Source organism: Phalacrocorax carbo, chromosome 12, assembly GCF_963921805.1.
Source record: "Phalacrocorax carbo chromosome 12, bPhaCar2.1, whole genome shotgun sequence".
NCBI lineage: Eukaryota > Metazoa > Chordata > Aves > Suliformes > Phalacrocoracidae > Phalacrocorax > Phalacrocorax carbo.
The window spans coordinates 878,111-890,558 of NC_087524.1; the positions used below are offsets into that span (position 1 = coordinate 878,111).

The 12,448-nt window shown below is 45.6% G+C and overlaps 2 protein-coding genes across 3 annotated transcripts in view; both read right to left on the reverse strand.

The window, feature by feature from the left end:
• The window catches only part of TM9SF3 (transmembrane 9 superfamily member 3), a 52,758-nt gene extending 45,053 nt beyond the window's left edge, over positions 1 to 7,705 (reverse strand). Inside the window, exon 1 of the mRNA XM_064463657.1 lies at positions 7,478 to 7,705. Coding sequence (XP_064319727.1) covers positions 7,478 to 7,690 — 213 coding nt within the window. The 5' untranslated portion in view covers positions 7,691 to 7,705. The remainder of the gene's footprint in view (positions 1 to 7,477) is intronic.
• A 3,954-nt stretch (positions 7,706 to 11,659) lies between these two features.
• Positions 11,660 to 12,448, reverse strand: part of PIK3AP1 (phosphoinositide-3-kinase adaptor protein 1) — a 51,851-nt gene continuing 51,062 nt past the window's right edge. For both annotated transcript variants that reach the window (XM_064463655.1, XM_064463656.1), the window contains one exon: positions 11,660 to 12,279. In XM_064463655.1, coding sequence (XP_064319725.1) covers positions 12,225 to 12,279 — 55 coding nt within the window. In that variant the 3' untranslated portion in view covers positions 11,660 to 12,224. The remainder of the gene's footprint in view (positions 12,280 to 12,448) is intronic.

Sequence of the window (12,448 nt, forward strand, 5' to 3'; positions counted from 1 at the left end):
TTCACAAATCCACCTGTTTGCAGAGCACGTACTTCAGAATAGTTCTAACAGGTAAAGAATGTCCATGACGGGAAAGAAAGAGTAAACAACACAGCAAGAGAAAGTATACGCTCTCCTCTCTGCCACCAACAAGAAAGGTTATACCAGTGCAGCAGGTGTTGGCCAACTTCAAAGAAAGTTGAGAAAGAAGAAAGGAAGGAAGAAAGAAAGAAAGAAAGATAGATAGATTACAGTTCCAGCCCCCTCAGCAGCAGAAGCACACAGTGGAGGATGTGCACTACGACACTGCCTCTAGCTCTTGCCAATGTAGCAAGGGACAAGTTGCTCCATATCTCTTTCTAGTCTGTTGTGCCTGGCACATCATCTGTTTCTTCCTCCAACAGCTGCAGAACATATTTCCAGCCCTTTCTCAAAATGGGCTTAACTTGTCAAATGCCCAGTTTAGCATGATTCCTGGCAATGCAACAGCTTACACATGAACCGAGCTGTGCCTCCCTACAACCTTCAGTAATAGAATATGACAACATCCTTAGGTCTGTGAATTCCTCTTTGACAGCACCCGAATAAAGCAAGCATTGACCACTGCTTTACTTAGCTTCTTGTTTCTAACCCGCTTCATATGGAGCTGAGACCTCTGCATTTTTGGAACTATACCACAAAACCTTCAAGCGACAGAAACCAACCTCTTAAGAACATATTATTTAAAATCTTGTTACATTTTCTGATCTAATAATATAACTACATTGTAATTACAACAACTACAATAACTAATTTGGTCTTTGCTTTTCTCTTATCCACACGATGCTTACCCTTCCTTCAGGGCCTAGAAGGTTTACCCACACTGACCCCAAGAAGCCATCAGTCTGCTCTGGAGAGAAAAAGGTCCAAACCAAACATAAGCAAAGAAGTCAGTCTACGTTTGTTACTTCCTCCTTTCTCAGAGCCATCCCAGAAGAGCACAACAGAAAGCTGTTCACGGCTGCTACATAAATGAGCACAGTACCTCAGGCATCCCAGGCTACACCTCGCTCACAAGCAGCAAGCCCCTAGTGGCAGCTATTTGTAGTCCACCAGTGCCCTCCAAATTAGGGGGACTGTAGTAAGAAACCCAGCCTAAGCAACTTCGGCCTGAATTTGGGGATGATGGTGGTGTCTAGTAGCAACTCAAACAGATTTTCTTCTCCCAACATTTGCTGGGTTTTGCTTATTCGCAGTTACAGAGATGAGCTTTCACATTTAAATACGTCTTGCTGTCATGACATATCTCATCCTTATGATCTTACCCTAGTGGTAGGGTGCTTTGGTGGCAAGAACTCAGAGTTAAAGTCTGTGGTGGTTTGGGTTTTGTTTTGTTTTCATCATTGCCTTCACAATATCAAAGCTCTATAGCACCAGTTTCCTTCTCCGCAGAAAGAACATACTGAAGAAACTATTCTCATTTCATCAGGAACTGTCAGCCTTAGACCCGCCGGACAAAACGACAACACAGAGGAACCCTGAATTCTTGGTTTTACTGTTCCGGTATTGGCTGATGAGCAACTGTTCAACTGTACCCTTCGAGCTTTGAATGCAACAGAGCAAATCAAAACTCTATTGCCTTCTGTTAACCTTAGCAGGCAAGTCAGCAGTAACTCAGTCAAAACCCACAGGGAATGAGACAGGATACGAACAGTCCAGTGGTCTCTTTCAAAAATTGTTATACAGGAACATAAAACTTGTATAACCAACTGTGAGTCTATAAGTTTGATAGTTTCCTTATCTTCTGTTACTTTACCAGCAAGCAAAATATTTTGACTCACTGAGATTCTGACAGATCCCAGAAAACATGAAAAATGTATGAAGAACTCCCCTATCGATACAGGTACGGAACAAAGAAAAGAGGAAGTTGGCTACAACATGCAAGAATATCCGTGTCACACGTCCAACGAGTTAAATTCACCAAGAATAGCTGTCATCGTAAGAGACCTAAATCAAAATTTCTTGCTCTCATTCCACATATAAGGGTCCTGAATTACTATTTGACCCGTCACTGCTATAGGACTTCTAGAAAAGAAACAAAATTACAGCTGTATCTAAACTACCGAGGCTTGCAACAGGGGCAAGCAGTAATGAAGTAACATGCGAAGTTGTAAAATAATTTGAATTAAAATTAATGACTTGCAGAGCAGACTACAGATAATTTGAGTGACATAAATCTAACATCTAGAGTTACACTTACACATCAATGCAATTTTATCTTTATCCCTTACGAAAACAAGTGCCAAACACCTTCCTAACATGAAGGACTTATTTTGCTGTACTGAAGCACTGCTCTTTCAGAACTTGTTTTTGGTTCTTCATTCTCTTTCCTGACTCATTTGCACTCAATTAGATGGTGGAAGGGCAGCTTTTCACATGTCAGAAGACGGACACCAGTGTCCTATTATAAAAAAAACAGCTACTGCCAAGGCATAAAAGGTCAGCAAATAAGGTGCTGCCATCTCTATATACCTCAGCAACGGATACCATACGAAGGGACAATATACTGCCTATACCTCAGAGATCCTAATGGAATTCACAGGCACAACCATTTGACAACTTAGTAATGGTGCCAGAATTCAGAGTTCACTACTTCCAAATATGAGAGAAGACTGCAAAACACAATTTTAAATACCTTTTACTTTGTATCATTTATGACAACCATAGTACTCATTCTGTAAGCGTAGCAAGCTTCGCTTTGCATCTTTTTGTGCACTAAGCTTAACATCGGCTCAGTAATTTCAGTAACTCTATGGAGTATATAATGACGTGTTTCAACTGTGCAAAAAGCCAGTGGCAGCCTGAACAAGTCTCCGCATCAGCCCAAGCCGCCTGACACATGCTGGTACAATCTGACTAACGGGAGGCAAACCTTCAGAAACTCTTTCCCGTAGTTGCCACCCAGGTGGTGGAGGACCGGTCTGCACCTCACGTGCAACCACGTAACAGCTACATCCCTCATCACGGCTGGGGATGTCTGTTCCAAAGCAGCACAACATGGTCACGCTGCCTGTTCAGAGCACTGGGCTACAGAGATGCTGTGCACATGCCAGCTTAAAATCACGTTAAACCCGTCCATGCTGGCAACAAGGCAACGCTACCATTCTAGTCTACGCCAGTTTAATATTCTGCAGGGAAGCTTGCGCAGTTTCACCTGGCCAAGCGTGAACTTCTTTCATGGCAATACGGCTCTGAAAACTCAGGTCTGTGTGCCCCTTTGAGGCTTAACACAAATGAAACTTCCATACATCTGTATGGTTTAAAACCTACCCAAGCATGGCAATACTATCTTCAGCACAGTACATGCATCTTTCTTTCCAATAGGGCATTCGTGATGTGGAACACAGCTTAACGTTCTCTTTGCACAACCCTAGAAATTAGCATGGTAGCCCTAAAAATAAACTATTTATTCCATTAAAAAATTAAGGTTAGATTAAGCCAGTATACGAAAGGCTGCAGAAAAGGATATGAGACTGGCAGGTTGTTGATATTCTTTGTAAACCATGAAAAATACTTTACAAAAAGAATGATGGAGGCTCAGAGAGGATTCCAACTACTAGCTCTTATGTGATGATTCCGCTAAATAAATTCAAACCAAAATAGTTTCTTTCAGTAAGTATGCAATTTTACTGCTCTTCTCAAGTTAAAGTTTGGAGTGAGGCTTTCCAGAGCGCAGCTCCTTAAACACCAGCACATATTTCAGGGGAAAGGGGGATCAACATTATCTGTTACTGGCAGAGCAAAGCTGCAGAAGCAGGACAAGAAATAAGAAAGGCAGCAAGTAAGGCGAGTAATATCCCAGGCTTCTAGTCCCCAGTATCTTAAAGATGTTCTATCAAGCACTGTGATAATGTACAGTTTTTGTGGCTCACATCCAGAGTCTATTAAATTGTGGATTTCAGCCTCATGCTCTCCTTCTGATAGAACAGTTCGTCATTTTTCTCTGAATTTTAGGCCTCACCAAAACATGGCTGCAACTGTACTGGCAGCACAGTCTGAAGCACTGTACAAGCAGTCTTTTCACTGTTACACTTCCTCAATGCACAAGGTTGCTCAGGTACACCATGTCCTGCTTCCATGACATTTATTTCACCTCTTCAAAATGGAACCACGAGAACGTAAAAAAGGAATCAGGCTACTTCTCCGCACACAACTTTGTGCGCAAAGAGGTGCTTTACATGCACTGAAATGTTTTCTAGAGTGTTTCTCCAAAAGATAATTTAAAGATACTGTACAAATTCCATAATTTTATGTATGAATTTTAAGCTTTACAGTCTCAGGGCTTTAACATACTTCATCGGGTTAGAAGTGGAACAAAAACGCTTCTCTCAATCATTATAAACTAGGAATTTTGCTATGCACTATAGGCTGGGTTTTGTTTATTTTTTCAATGTTTGTCATGTCATTTCCATGCTTACAGAGCACTGATAATTAAATTGAAGCAACAGTAAAATTAAAACGCTACATACTCCCTAAACCATTCCCCCACAATGAAAACCCCAGGGTATTTCAGAACAGTTTTATGGTTCATCTATTTTACCATCAACTCCAACAAGTCTAGCAACACAAGTTGTGAAAGCAAAGGCCAGGCAGGAATCCACCAACCCTGCTTCTGCAGGATCAGCATATATTGCGATGAGGCCAACAGTATCTCATCTATACTATTGCTTCCTCAACTAAGAGGCCAACTGTCAAAAAATGGTGCAATTATCAGAACACAGGTGAAAGGCAGGTATGCGACACACTCAGAAGCATGCAAATAAGTCAAAGAATCAGCAGACAAGTTTTCAGTTAGTTTCTGATAAATTGTTCTCTTGTGGTCTGAAGTTACGCTGCTGCACTGCCTTTTGATAATGAAGATTCTAAATGCTACATCAACTCCCAGTTTCTCTTCACTTACTACTGATTTTAAATATGCAAGTCTTTATCTCGTAATTGTATTTATACTACTCTTCTGCTAAAGAAATGCGGACACCATTTTCAAAGATTAATAAAAATGTAAGGATTTAACTGTTGATCAAATGAAGTAATCCACACCCAGCATCTCCAGAAACACTGATACTTATAGTCCTAGAGCTTCCTGCAGAGTCGTCTCACAATTACCTTTTATATTTGCTTACGCAGTCCTAGAGTTATAAAATAAAAGGACACACATAAAACATTAAGACTCAAATTAACACAGACCCACATATTATAGCACACATGTATTATTTTATGGATATTGTACATTACTACGTATTATAGCAGCAGTAAAGGTATCAAAAAATTAACCTGCTACCACAGAGCATTAGACACCCAAGTCAGCACTTGTAAACATTCGGCACTCAATAGAGATAAGGCCCTGTGCTTCAGTATTTAAAAGCAAACTGCGACAAGAGGTAAAGACACACCCTCACCCAGATACGACCAAGCGCTTGGGCACAAGAAGTTGCACAGTGAAGTGTTAATAAGGAAACAGCAGTGCATAATGGTATGCATTCCTACCAACAGGGCTCAAGTCTCAAAGTTAGTGAAAATTTACATTTTGAAGTTACCAGGTCCTGAATCAGTGTACCACTATTTCCCCTCCACTTTCCCAAAAGCGAGCAGAGCCTCCAAAGTGTAATAAAGCACTTTGGTTATAGAAAGGTTAATCCTCCAACTGCAACCATATTCAAAACTGAAATTCATTGAAATACAATATTTAGGAAGCATTTCCTTCAGGTTCTTAATCTCAAAAATAGTGTATTACTACAAAACCCTGTTTGTGGCTCATTCATACTAATAATGCTTCCGCTCCCATCTCCTGTACAATATTAAAGCATCAAAATACCTAAGCAAAGCAACAGCCTTCCAGAAAAAGGTAACTGTCTTCCTACAGCAACTATTCCTAACCTACCACGTGATGTTACTAAACTGGACATCACATGAACTAGAATACTAAACCCAGAGACAGAGTTATAATTTTGAAGAGGTGAGTAATTTAGATTAAAAAGTGACAAGCCTTCATAAGGATTTTGTGATTTCCATTCGTAATTGTTTAGGTAATCATTCAGAAGACCTAAAAACCATCAGAAGAATTCACTTTTGAAAGGACAACTCAAAAATCAATAAATTCAATGACAGTTTTATGAAATACTTTTTTCCACAGAAGACTACCAATATTAAATGAATAATTAGAAACCCCTCAAGTCAAACAGGCTTTAAAACAAAGTGCTCTGCTGAAAACCATCCCACCCCAGAAGAGACCTCACCCTGAAATACAGGATCAGCAACGAAACTCAGACCTAAGCTAGTTGAAAGCATATCTACTCCTTGAAAGTACTCAACATTAACTTTTCTGTCACTAACTGCAGCACTGATAAATCCCGTTAGCTTTTTAAAAATAAAAACAATCCTAAACAGTTTAAGTCTCGTAAATGCATGGCATTAGGCAACTAATTAACTACTGCTTATACAAAAGCTATCCACACTATGTAACTGTTTCATTAAAAACACTTATGAAGCTTATGATACCGCACCCAGAGAAAGCTGCGTTAAGAAACTGAGCGAGTGTTCACCAGCCCTGCTGCTCAGGAGCACAAAAGTTCAGACAGACAGACAGGCAGGCAGGCAGGCAGGGCGTTTACTCGCATCCACACTGACCCACTCCACTTGTGAGGAAACAACGACGGTTTTCAGGAAAGCCTCACTCCGAAATCACATCTCAGCTTAGACTTCCACCCTCCCGCCCACCCCAAAAGCCACGAGAAACAACGCTCCGATACAAAATCGGAGGCTGATGAAGCACGGGCACTTACTGCCTCGGTGTTCTTTTTGGGTGAGATTGCAAACACTTCAGCGAGCTGCCCTCACGCCAACAGGCGAGCGCCCGGGTCAGCGGTACTTCACGCACCCGCTCTACTTGGGGCGCTCCAAGCCCGAGAGCCCCCGCGCCGCTCCTGCTCCTCAGCCTCGGCCCAGGACACCTCTCCCGCCGCGGAGGCGCGCGGGCACGGCGGGACCGCGCTCCGGCGCGTGCTTTTGTTCTGCAGAAATGCAAACACCCTCCCGGAAGAAACGCCCGTTCCCGCAGCGCGCACGTCAGACAGCGCTCCTCAAACACAGCCACACACCTGCCAGGCCTTTATCTGCTCCGGGAACGGCAGGGCCCAGCCCGGGGCTGCGGCCGCCGCCGCCGGCCCCGCGGCCGCCGCGCCAGCAGCAGGCACAGGGAGTCCGACCGGGCCCGACAGCTGCGGCGGGCCTTCCCCGCGCGCCCCGGCGTCCCGCTCCCCCCAAACGGAAGCCGATCCCGCTCAAACTCGGCCGCTGCGACCACAACAGCCCGGACGGGGAGGGAGCCCCGCGGGGCGGGAGCCGCCCACCTGCTGCCAAGCGCCGCCGCCCCGGCCCCCCGCACCGCGCTGCCCGCAGGGGGAGGCCGGGACTTCGGCCCGATCGCCGCCGCGCCCCCGGGGGAGGCCGGGCCCCGCCTCACCGTGTGCTCGTGCTCGTCGGCGCGGGCGCACAGCGGCAGGCCCAGGAGGAGGAGGAGGAGGAGGAGGAGGGGGAGCGGGAGCGCGGCGGCCGCGCGGAGCTGCAGCCCGGGCACCGCCATCTCGGGCCTGGGCCTCCCCGCCGCGGAGCCGGCCCGCGCCCCGCCGCCAACGCCGACCTGCGACGCCACTTCCGCTCCGCCCGGCCACGTCATCCGGCCGCACGCCGGAAGCGCGGCGCCTACGGCGGCCGGCGGGAGCCGAAGGCCAGGCCGGGGCGGGACGATCGGGGCGGCGGGGGCCCGGCCCACCTGGGCACCGCGGGCCTTTGCGGGACTGCGGCACCAGGGTGGTGGGGAATCCGCCAGTGTTAAATAGATTGCATTATTGTAGCTGCTAAAATGATATCGTATTGGTCAGCGAAATAATCTAAAATTACTGGCGAACAGCGCGGCCGGCGGCCGCGGAAACGAGCGGTCCTGTTCTCCGCAGCGCTCGTGGAAGCGGAAGGAGCCCCGAGAGGTGCGAACGCCGCGCCCGGCGGCGGGGGGACCGCGGGGCGGCACCGCCGCGCCCAGCCGGCCGGGTTCCTGTCGGTCCCCGCCGAGAGAAAGCCTGCAGGCCTGTGCGTGAGCTTGCGACTCCCTCAAGCTCCAAGTCCTAAGTAAAGAAAAACCCCAAACCAAAGAAAACGACCAAGCCAAAAAGCTCACGGTATTCAGCCTTCGTTGATTTTTAAACCGAACAAATACAGAAACAATTTTCAGAGCATCTCAGGCATAATGTTTATAAAAAAAAAAAAGGTGGGGAGGACTACATCATCTTCACAAATATTGCACGCGCCAACAAATAGACAGGCAGTGAAGGCCACAAGCTGAGCACAGGAGCTGCTCCACCTATGCTTTGTAGGAATGATGTGAGAACGGATTTCCGTGTTTGCCACTGACCATCGTACCTATACTAAAAGGCTTTTCTGCTTGTGGTCTTACACAATCTACCTTCCCTGAGCCTATTTTAGTGAGCTACATTTATATGAAGCCTTTTCCAGATACTATGTTCGCGATCTCGTGCTTATTTCAGTAGAAGCAAGGTCCCTGCAGGGAGAAGTACTTGTCAAAACCCATCCAAAACCCGTTTGTATTTAAAAATAAAAACCTAGACAGCTTTGATAACACCATATGTTTCTTTCTAGTCGTTGCATCTCAGTCCAAACCAGAGTAGCTTACCCTTGGGAGGCAGAGAGAGGAGGAATCAGCATCTTCAGTTTATCCAGTACTCAAGTCTCTCAGTCAACAAAAGGGCCAGCCAGAGCCATCTGCTGTGGCAGGTTTTGCGAGGCATGCTGTACAAAGAGCAAACACGCTCCCCGGGCCAGCCAGCTGCCAGCTGAGCTTTGTTGATGTCCCTACAGGTGGCCAGGCCGTTTACTTTTTACCAGCAATTTTATTATCTGTTTGGTCCTTGAGCTGTAATGTTCAACAAAAACACACTTCATTCCCACTCTCCCCCTAAGCATATTCTCGAGTGTCCAGCGACCTGGCTGCATGCAGTTGTCCTCTCCAGTCTCAGATTCTGAGTTTCGGTTTCCGTGCACTTCCCATCTTGGGTAGAAGCAACACACACCGCACGTTCACCAGCACAACTGGAGTCTGCACATACAAGGACTCCCAACACAGAGCTATAAGAGGATTAAAGCAACTCAATGAAAACAAACCAAGGCCAAACACGTGTTTTGGCAGAAAAGAGGGTGCATCTCTGATGGCCTGCAAGAGAGATGAAAGTCACGCCTGCGTCTCAATGCAGTTATTTACCTGCATTTAACAGTGAAGCCATTTTAGCTGTTCCCTTTCTCCTTGATAGGGTGACAGTTTTGCTGTGATTGCTGATCAGTGAGATCCCTAACTAACCCAGGGGACGTTACAAGGAGGAAGTGAGAAGGGAATGCCTGAGGCTACGGCGGCATCTTCAATTTCCCCCCCTTATGCAGCACAGAAGGGGCTGAACAGAGTGCAGTTAAAATATTACTCAGCTCTGCCTCACCCTTCCTCCAAACCAGAGCCCCACTAGCATTTGGTTTTGTATAACAGGTCAGGTCAGACTAAGGAAGTATCGAAGCTGCAAATGGCAGAGGGACTGAAAAGCCACCTATGAGCTACTTCTCAGCAACTCAGATATAAACCATCTCACTGCAGCACTAGCAATAACAATCTAGTTCACAGCCATGTTATTAGGATTGTGCAAAGGCTCAGATACAGTTCAGATGGCCCCCTCCCACAGAATACATTTGGCTATTGCATGCAGGGGGTGTAGAATTAAAAATGAGCTGAGGAAGACAGATCCCTGGGCTGCTTCAGTCGAAAAGCTTTGAAAGGAAATCTTCTGCATGACACCTTTTCATATTTTGCTCTTCCCTGCCTGCCTCGTTACAGTTTTCCCCACATCCCACATTTTTACTTTATGTTGTGCCTGGCAGATGTGGAAGCAGACGAATTCCTTTTATCACATCGCAGCTCCAAGCTCTGGAGCGCAGGCTGCATCCAGCACTAATGCTGCAGATGGGGAACGTCTGAGCAAAACCAGGGAGCTGTGTGCAAACCAAAGCATGTGTGACAGCTGAAGATAACCAAGCTGTTGAATTTCCTCCTTAGTTTATTTCTTCTAACCCCATTTCCTTCACTTATCCATGTTAATAACTAGAAATAATAACTGAAATTTTCCTCATTTCAGCACCAAAACCTCCTTCCCTGCTTCCAGTTTGACCAAGGAGTGTTTGGAACTCTGTTCTGTTCCAAGAGCACAGGAAGGCAGCTCCCACCTCACCATTCCCCTAGCTACTGTGAACAAAGTGCAAACTGTCAGTGAGGGCCTGAAGTGGCAGAGTTACTGGAGAAGGCACTGAGGTCCTATAAAAAAAAAAAAAAGAAAAAAAAGGGAGAAAAGGGAAAAAAGATAAAAAAAGAGTCAGCTCTGTAGCTGCAGGCCTGCAGTACAACACCTGCATCCCTCTGTCATCAAAAGGAGAGGCTTTATGAACTGCATTTGGAGTCATACCCTATGAGTTTAACATGTAGATGATATTTAGCTTATGCCTATACCCCTGAGAGCGGCAGGGGCTTCTCCACCTTCCCTCAGTGCTGGCTGAGTGCCAGTTGCTGTCTGTCACTCCTGCAGCTCTGTGCATTGGCTTCGCCACCCTGCAAGAGGAAGGAGCTACAACTCTATCACCTGCTCCCTTACAGATTAAAGGGAGCTTACACAACTGGACAGAAGCTTTCCATGCCCTACCTGTACCTGAAAGATCACCTAATACAGATATATCTATGTCCCTCTCAGGGCTGGAAGAAGGAGAATGGCTTGAAAATCAATTAGGTAATGATGCTTAATTCTCCACCCTGAATGTTACCTTACAGAATTCCCATCTGCATCACTCATGGACAACCCAAGCCTTATACTTGTCCCCCAAGGGACAAGACACGCACAGAAGATTGCAAGGCCTGGAAGAAAAAAACAAAATGGAACAACAACCCCCACCCCAAAACATCTCACTGCCATCATTTGAGTCCATGAGATGAGGAATCAAAATTAATTTCTGATTTCCATGCATTTGGAACACAGAGAGCCAAACCAGGAAGCTCTCCCTAAGTTTGTAAGCCCTCAGGCAGAAAAAAGGCTGGACACAGCTGTTGCAGATTCACATTGCTAGAAAGGAAGACTAGAGCAAGCAGAGCCCAGCCCCCCGGCTGCCTGTTTCCACTGCAGCCCACTAACTACACAGCCGCTGTTTGTGAGGTGTGTGCGTTGATAATTGGAGACTCACTAGACTATTCCAGAGCACGAAGTGAAACGCCTTCATATTGCTTCTACAATGAACACATGTAAGAGACAGAGAACACAGCATTGCTGTCAATTCCCTCCTCGAATTTGAGAATCATCAGTCTCAATCACCTCAGAATCAGTCTCAAAATCAGTCATGTTATTTCAAGTAACAACATCCCCAAAAAAGGTTTAAGTACAGTTGGTTTGTGATACTGCAGGTCCCTTACCAGCAGCCTTGGGAATTTTCATGTTAAATGCAGCACGCACACCACCTTGTTAACATCTGTCCTCTTCAGGGAGGGACGGGGAACAGGAAAGGCATTTTCAAGGGTGTACGCACAATATGTTCTTGAATAAAGACAACTTCGCGTCTTCCCATGGTTTAATGATTGCTGGAGGGAGATTCTACATCTTCTGGAAGGTCAGTATGTCTGTACCCAAAATGTCACACCAAACAGCAGTACATGCACCTGCTCCTGCTGTAACGAATGTTCTTCAAACAAAGTCTTCGAACAAATTATTTTCTTTACTTTTTCAAGCCTGTTTTACAGCCAAGTCCTTGTAGATTGTGTCAAGGGTGTTGGTAACAATACTTATCAGGATTTAGTTTCTAAACAAATCTGTGTTCCTTCTTGGTCAAAGGGAAACTTTGTGTTGGTGCAGGGCTGCCAAGACACATATCAGCGGTCTCCTTCCTAACCACGACGCTTTTTCTTGAAGTCCCAAAGCACCAAAATTCCTCCAAGCAAAAACGTTAGAGAAGGCCAAAAAGTCTCAGTGAAAATCATGGGAAAAGTCACCAGAGCTTTAGGGATGAGGAAGGGGAAGAAAACATTTGGCTCCCACTTATAAATAATTTAAGACAACTCAAAAATATCTGTACAAACACACACAGAAACAGAAGAATCTCATATTCCACAGATGTTGAGAGGTTCAGCGACCTCTTGGGGGCACAGGTGGAGGATAAAAGCCTTCACAGCTTACAGGCCTATAAAAAAAGGCAGAGAATACAAATGCATTAAAAATGGTAGAGAATAGGGTTCTGGAGTAACGCATTGCATGCAATAACATCGTATCTAAGAATACTGTAAAGGCAATAGTCATACAAGAAGAAAAACAGGCTCTCAGTGTTTCCTCAAAAGAGCAGGTGCCAAGGT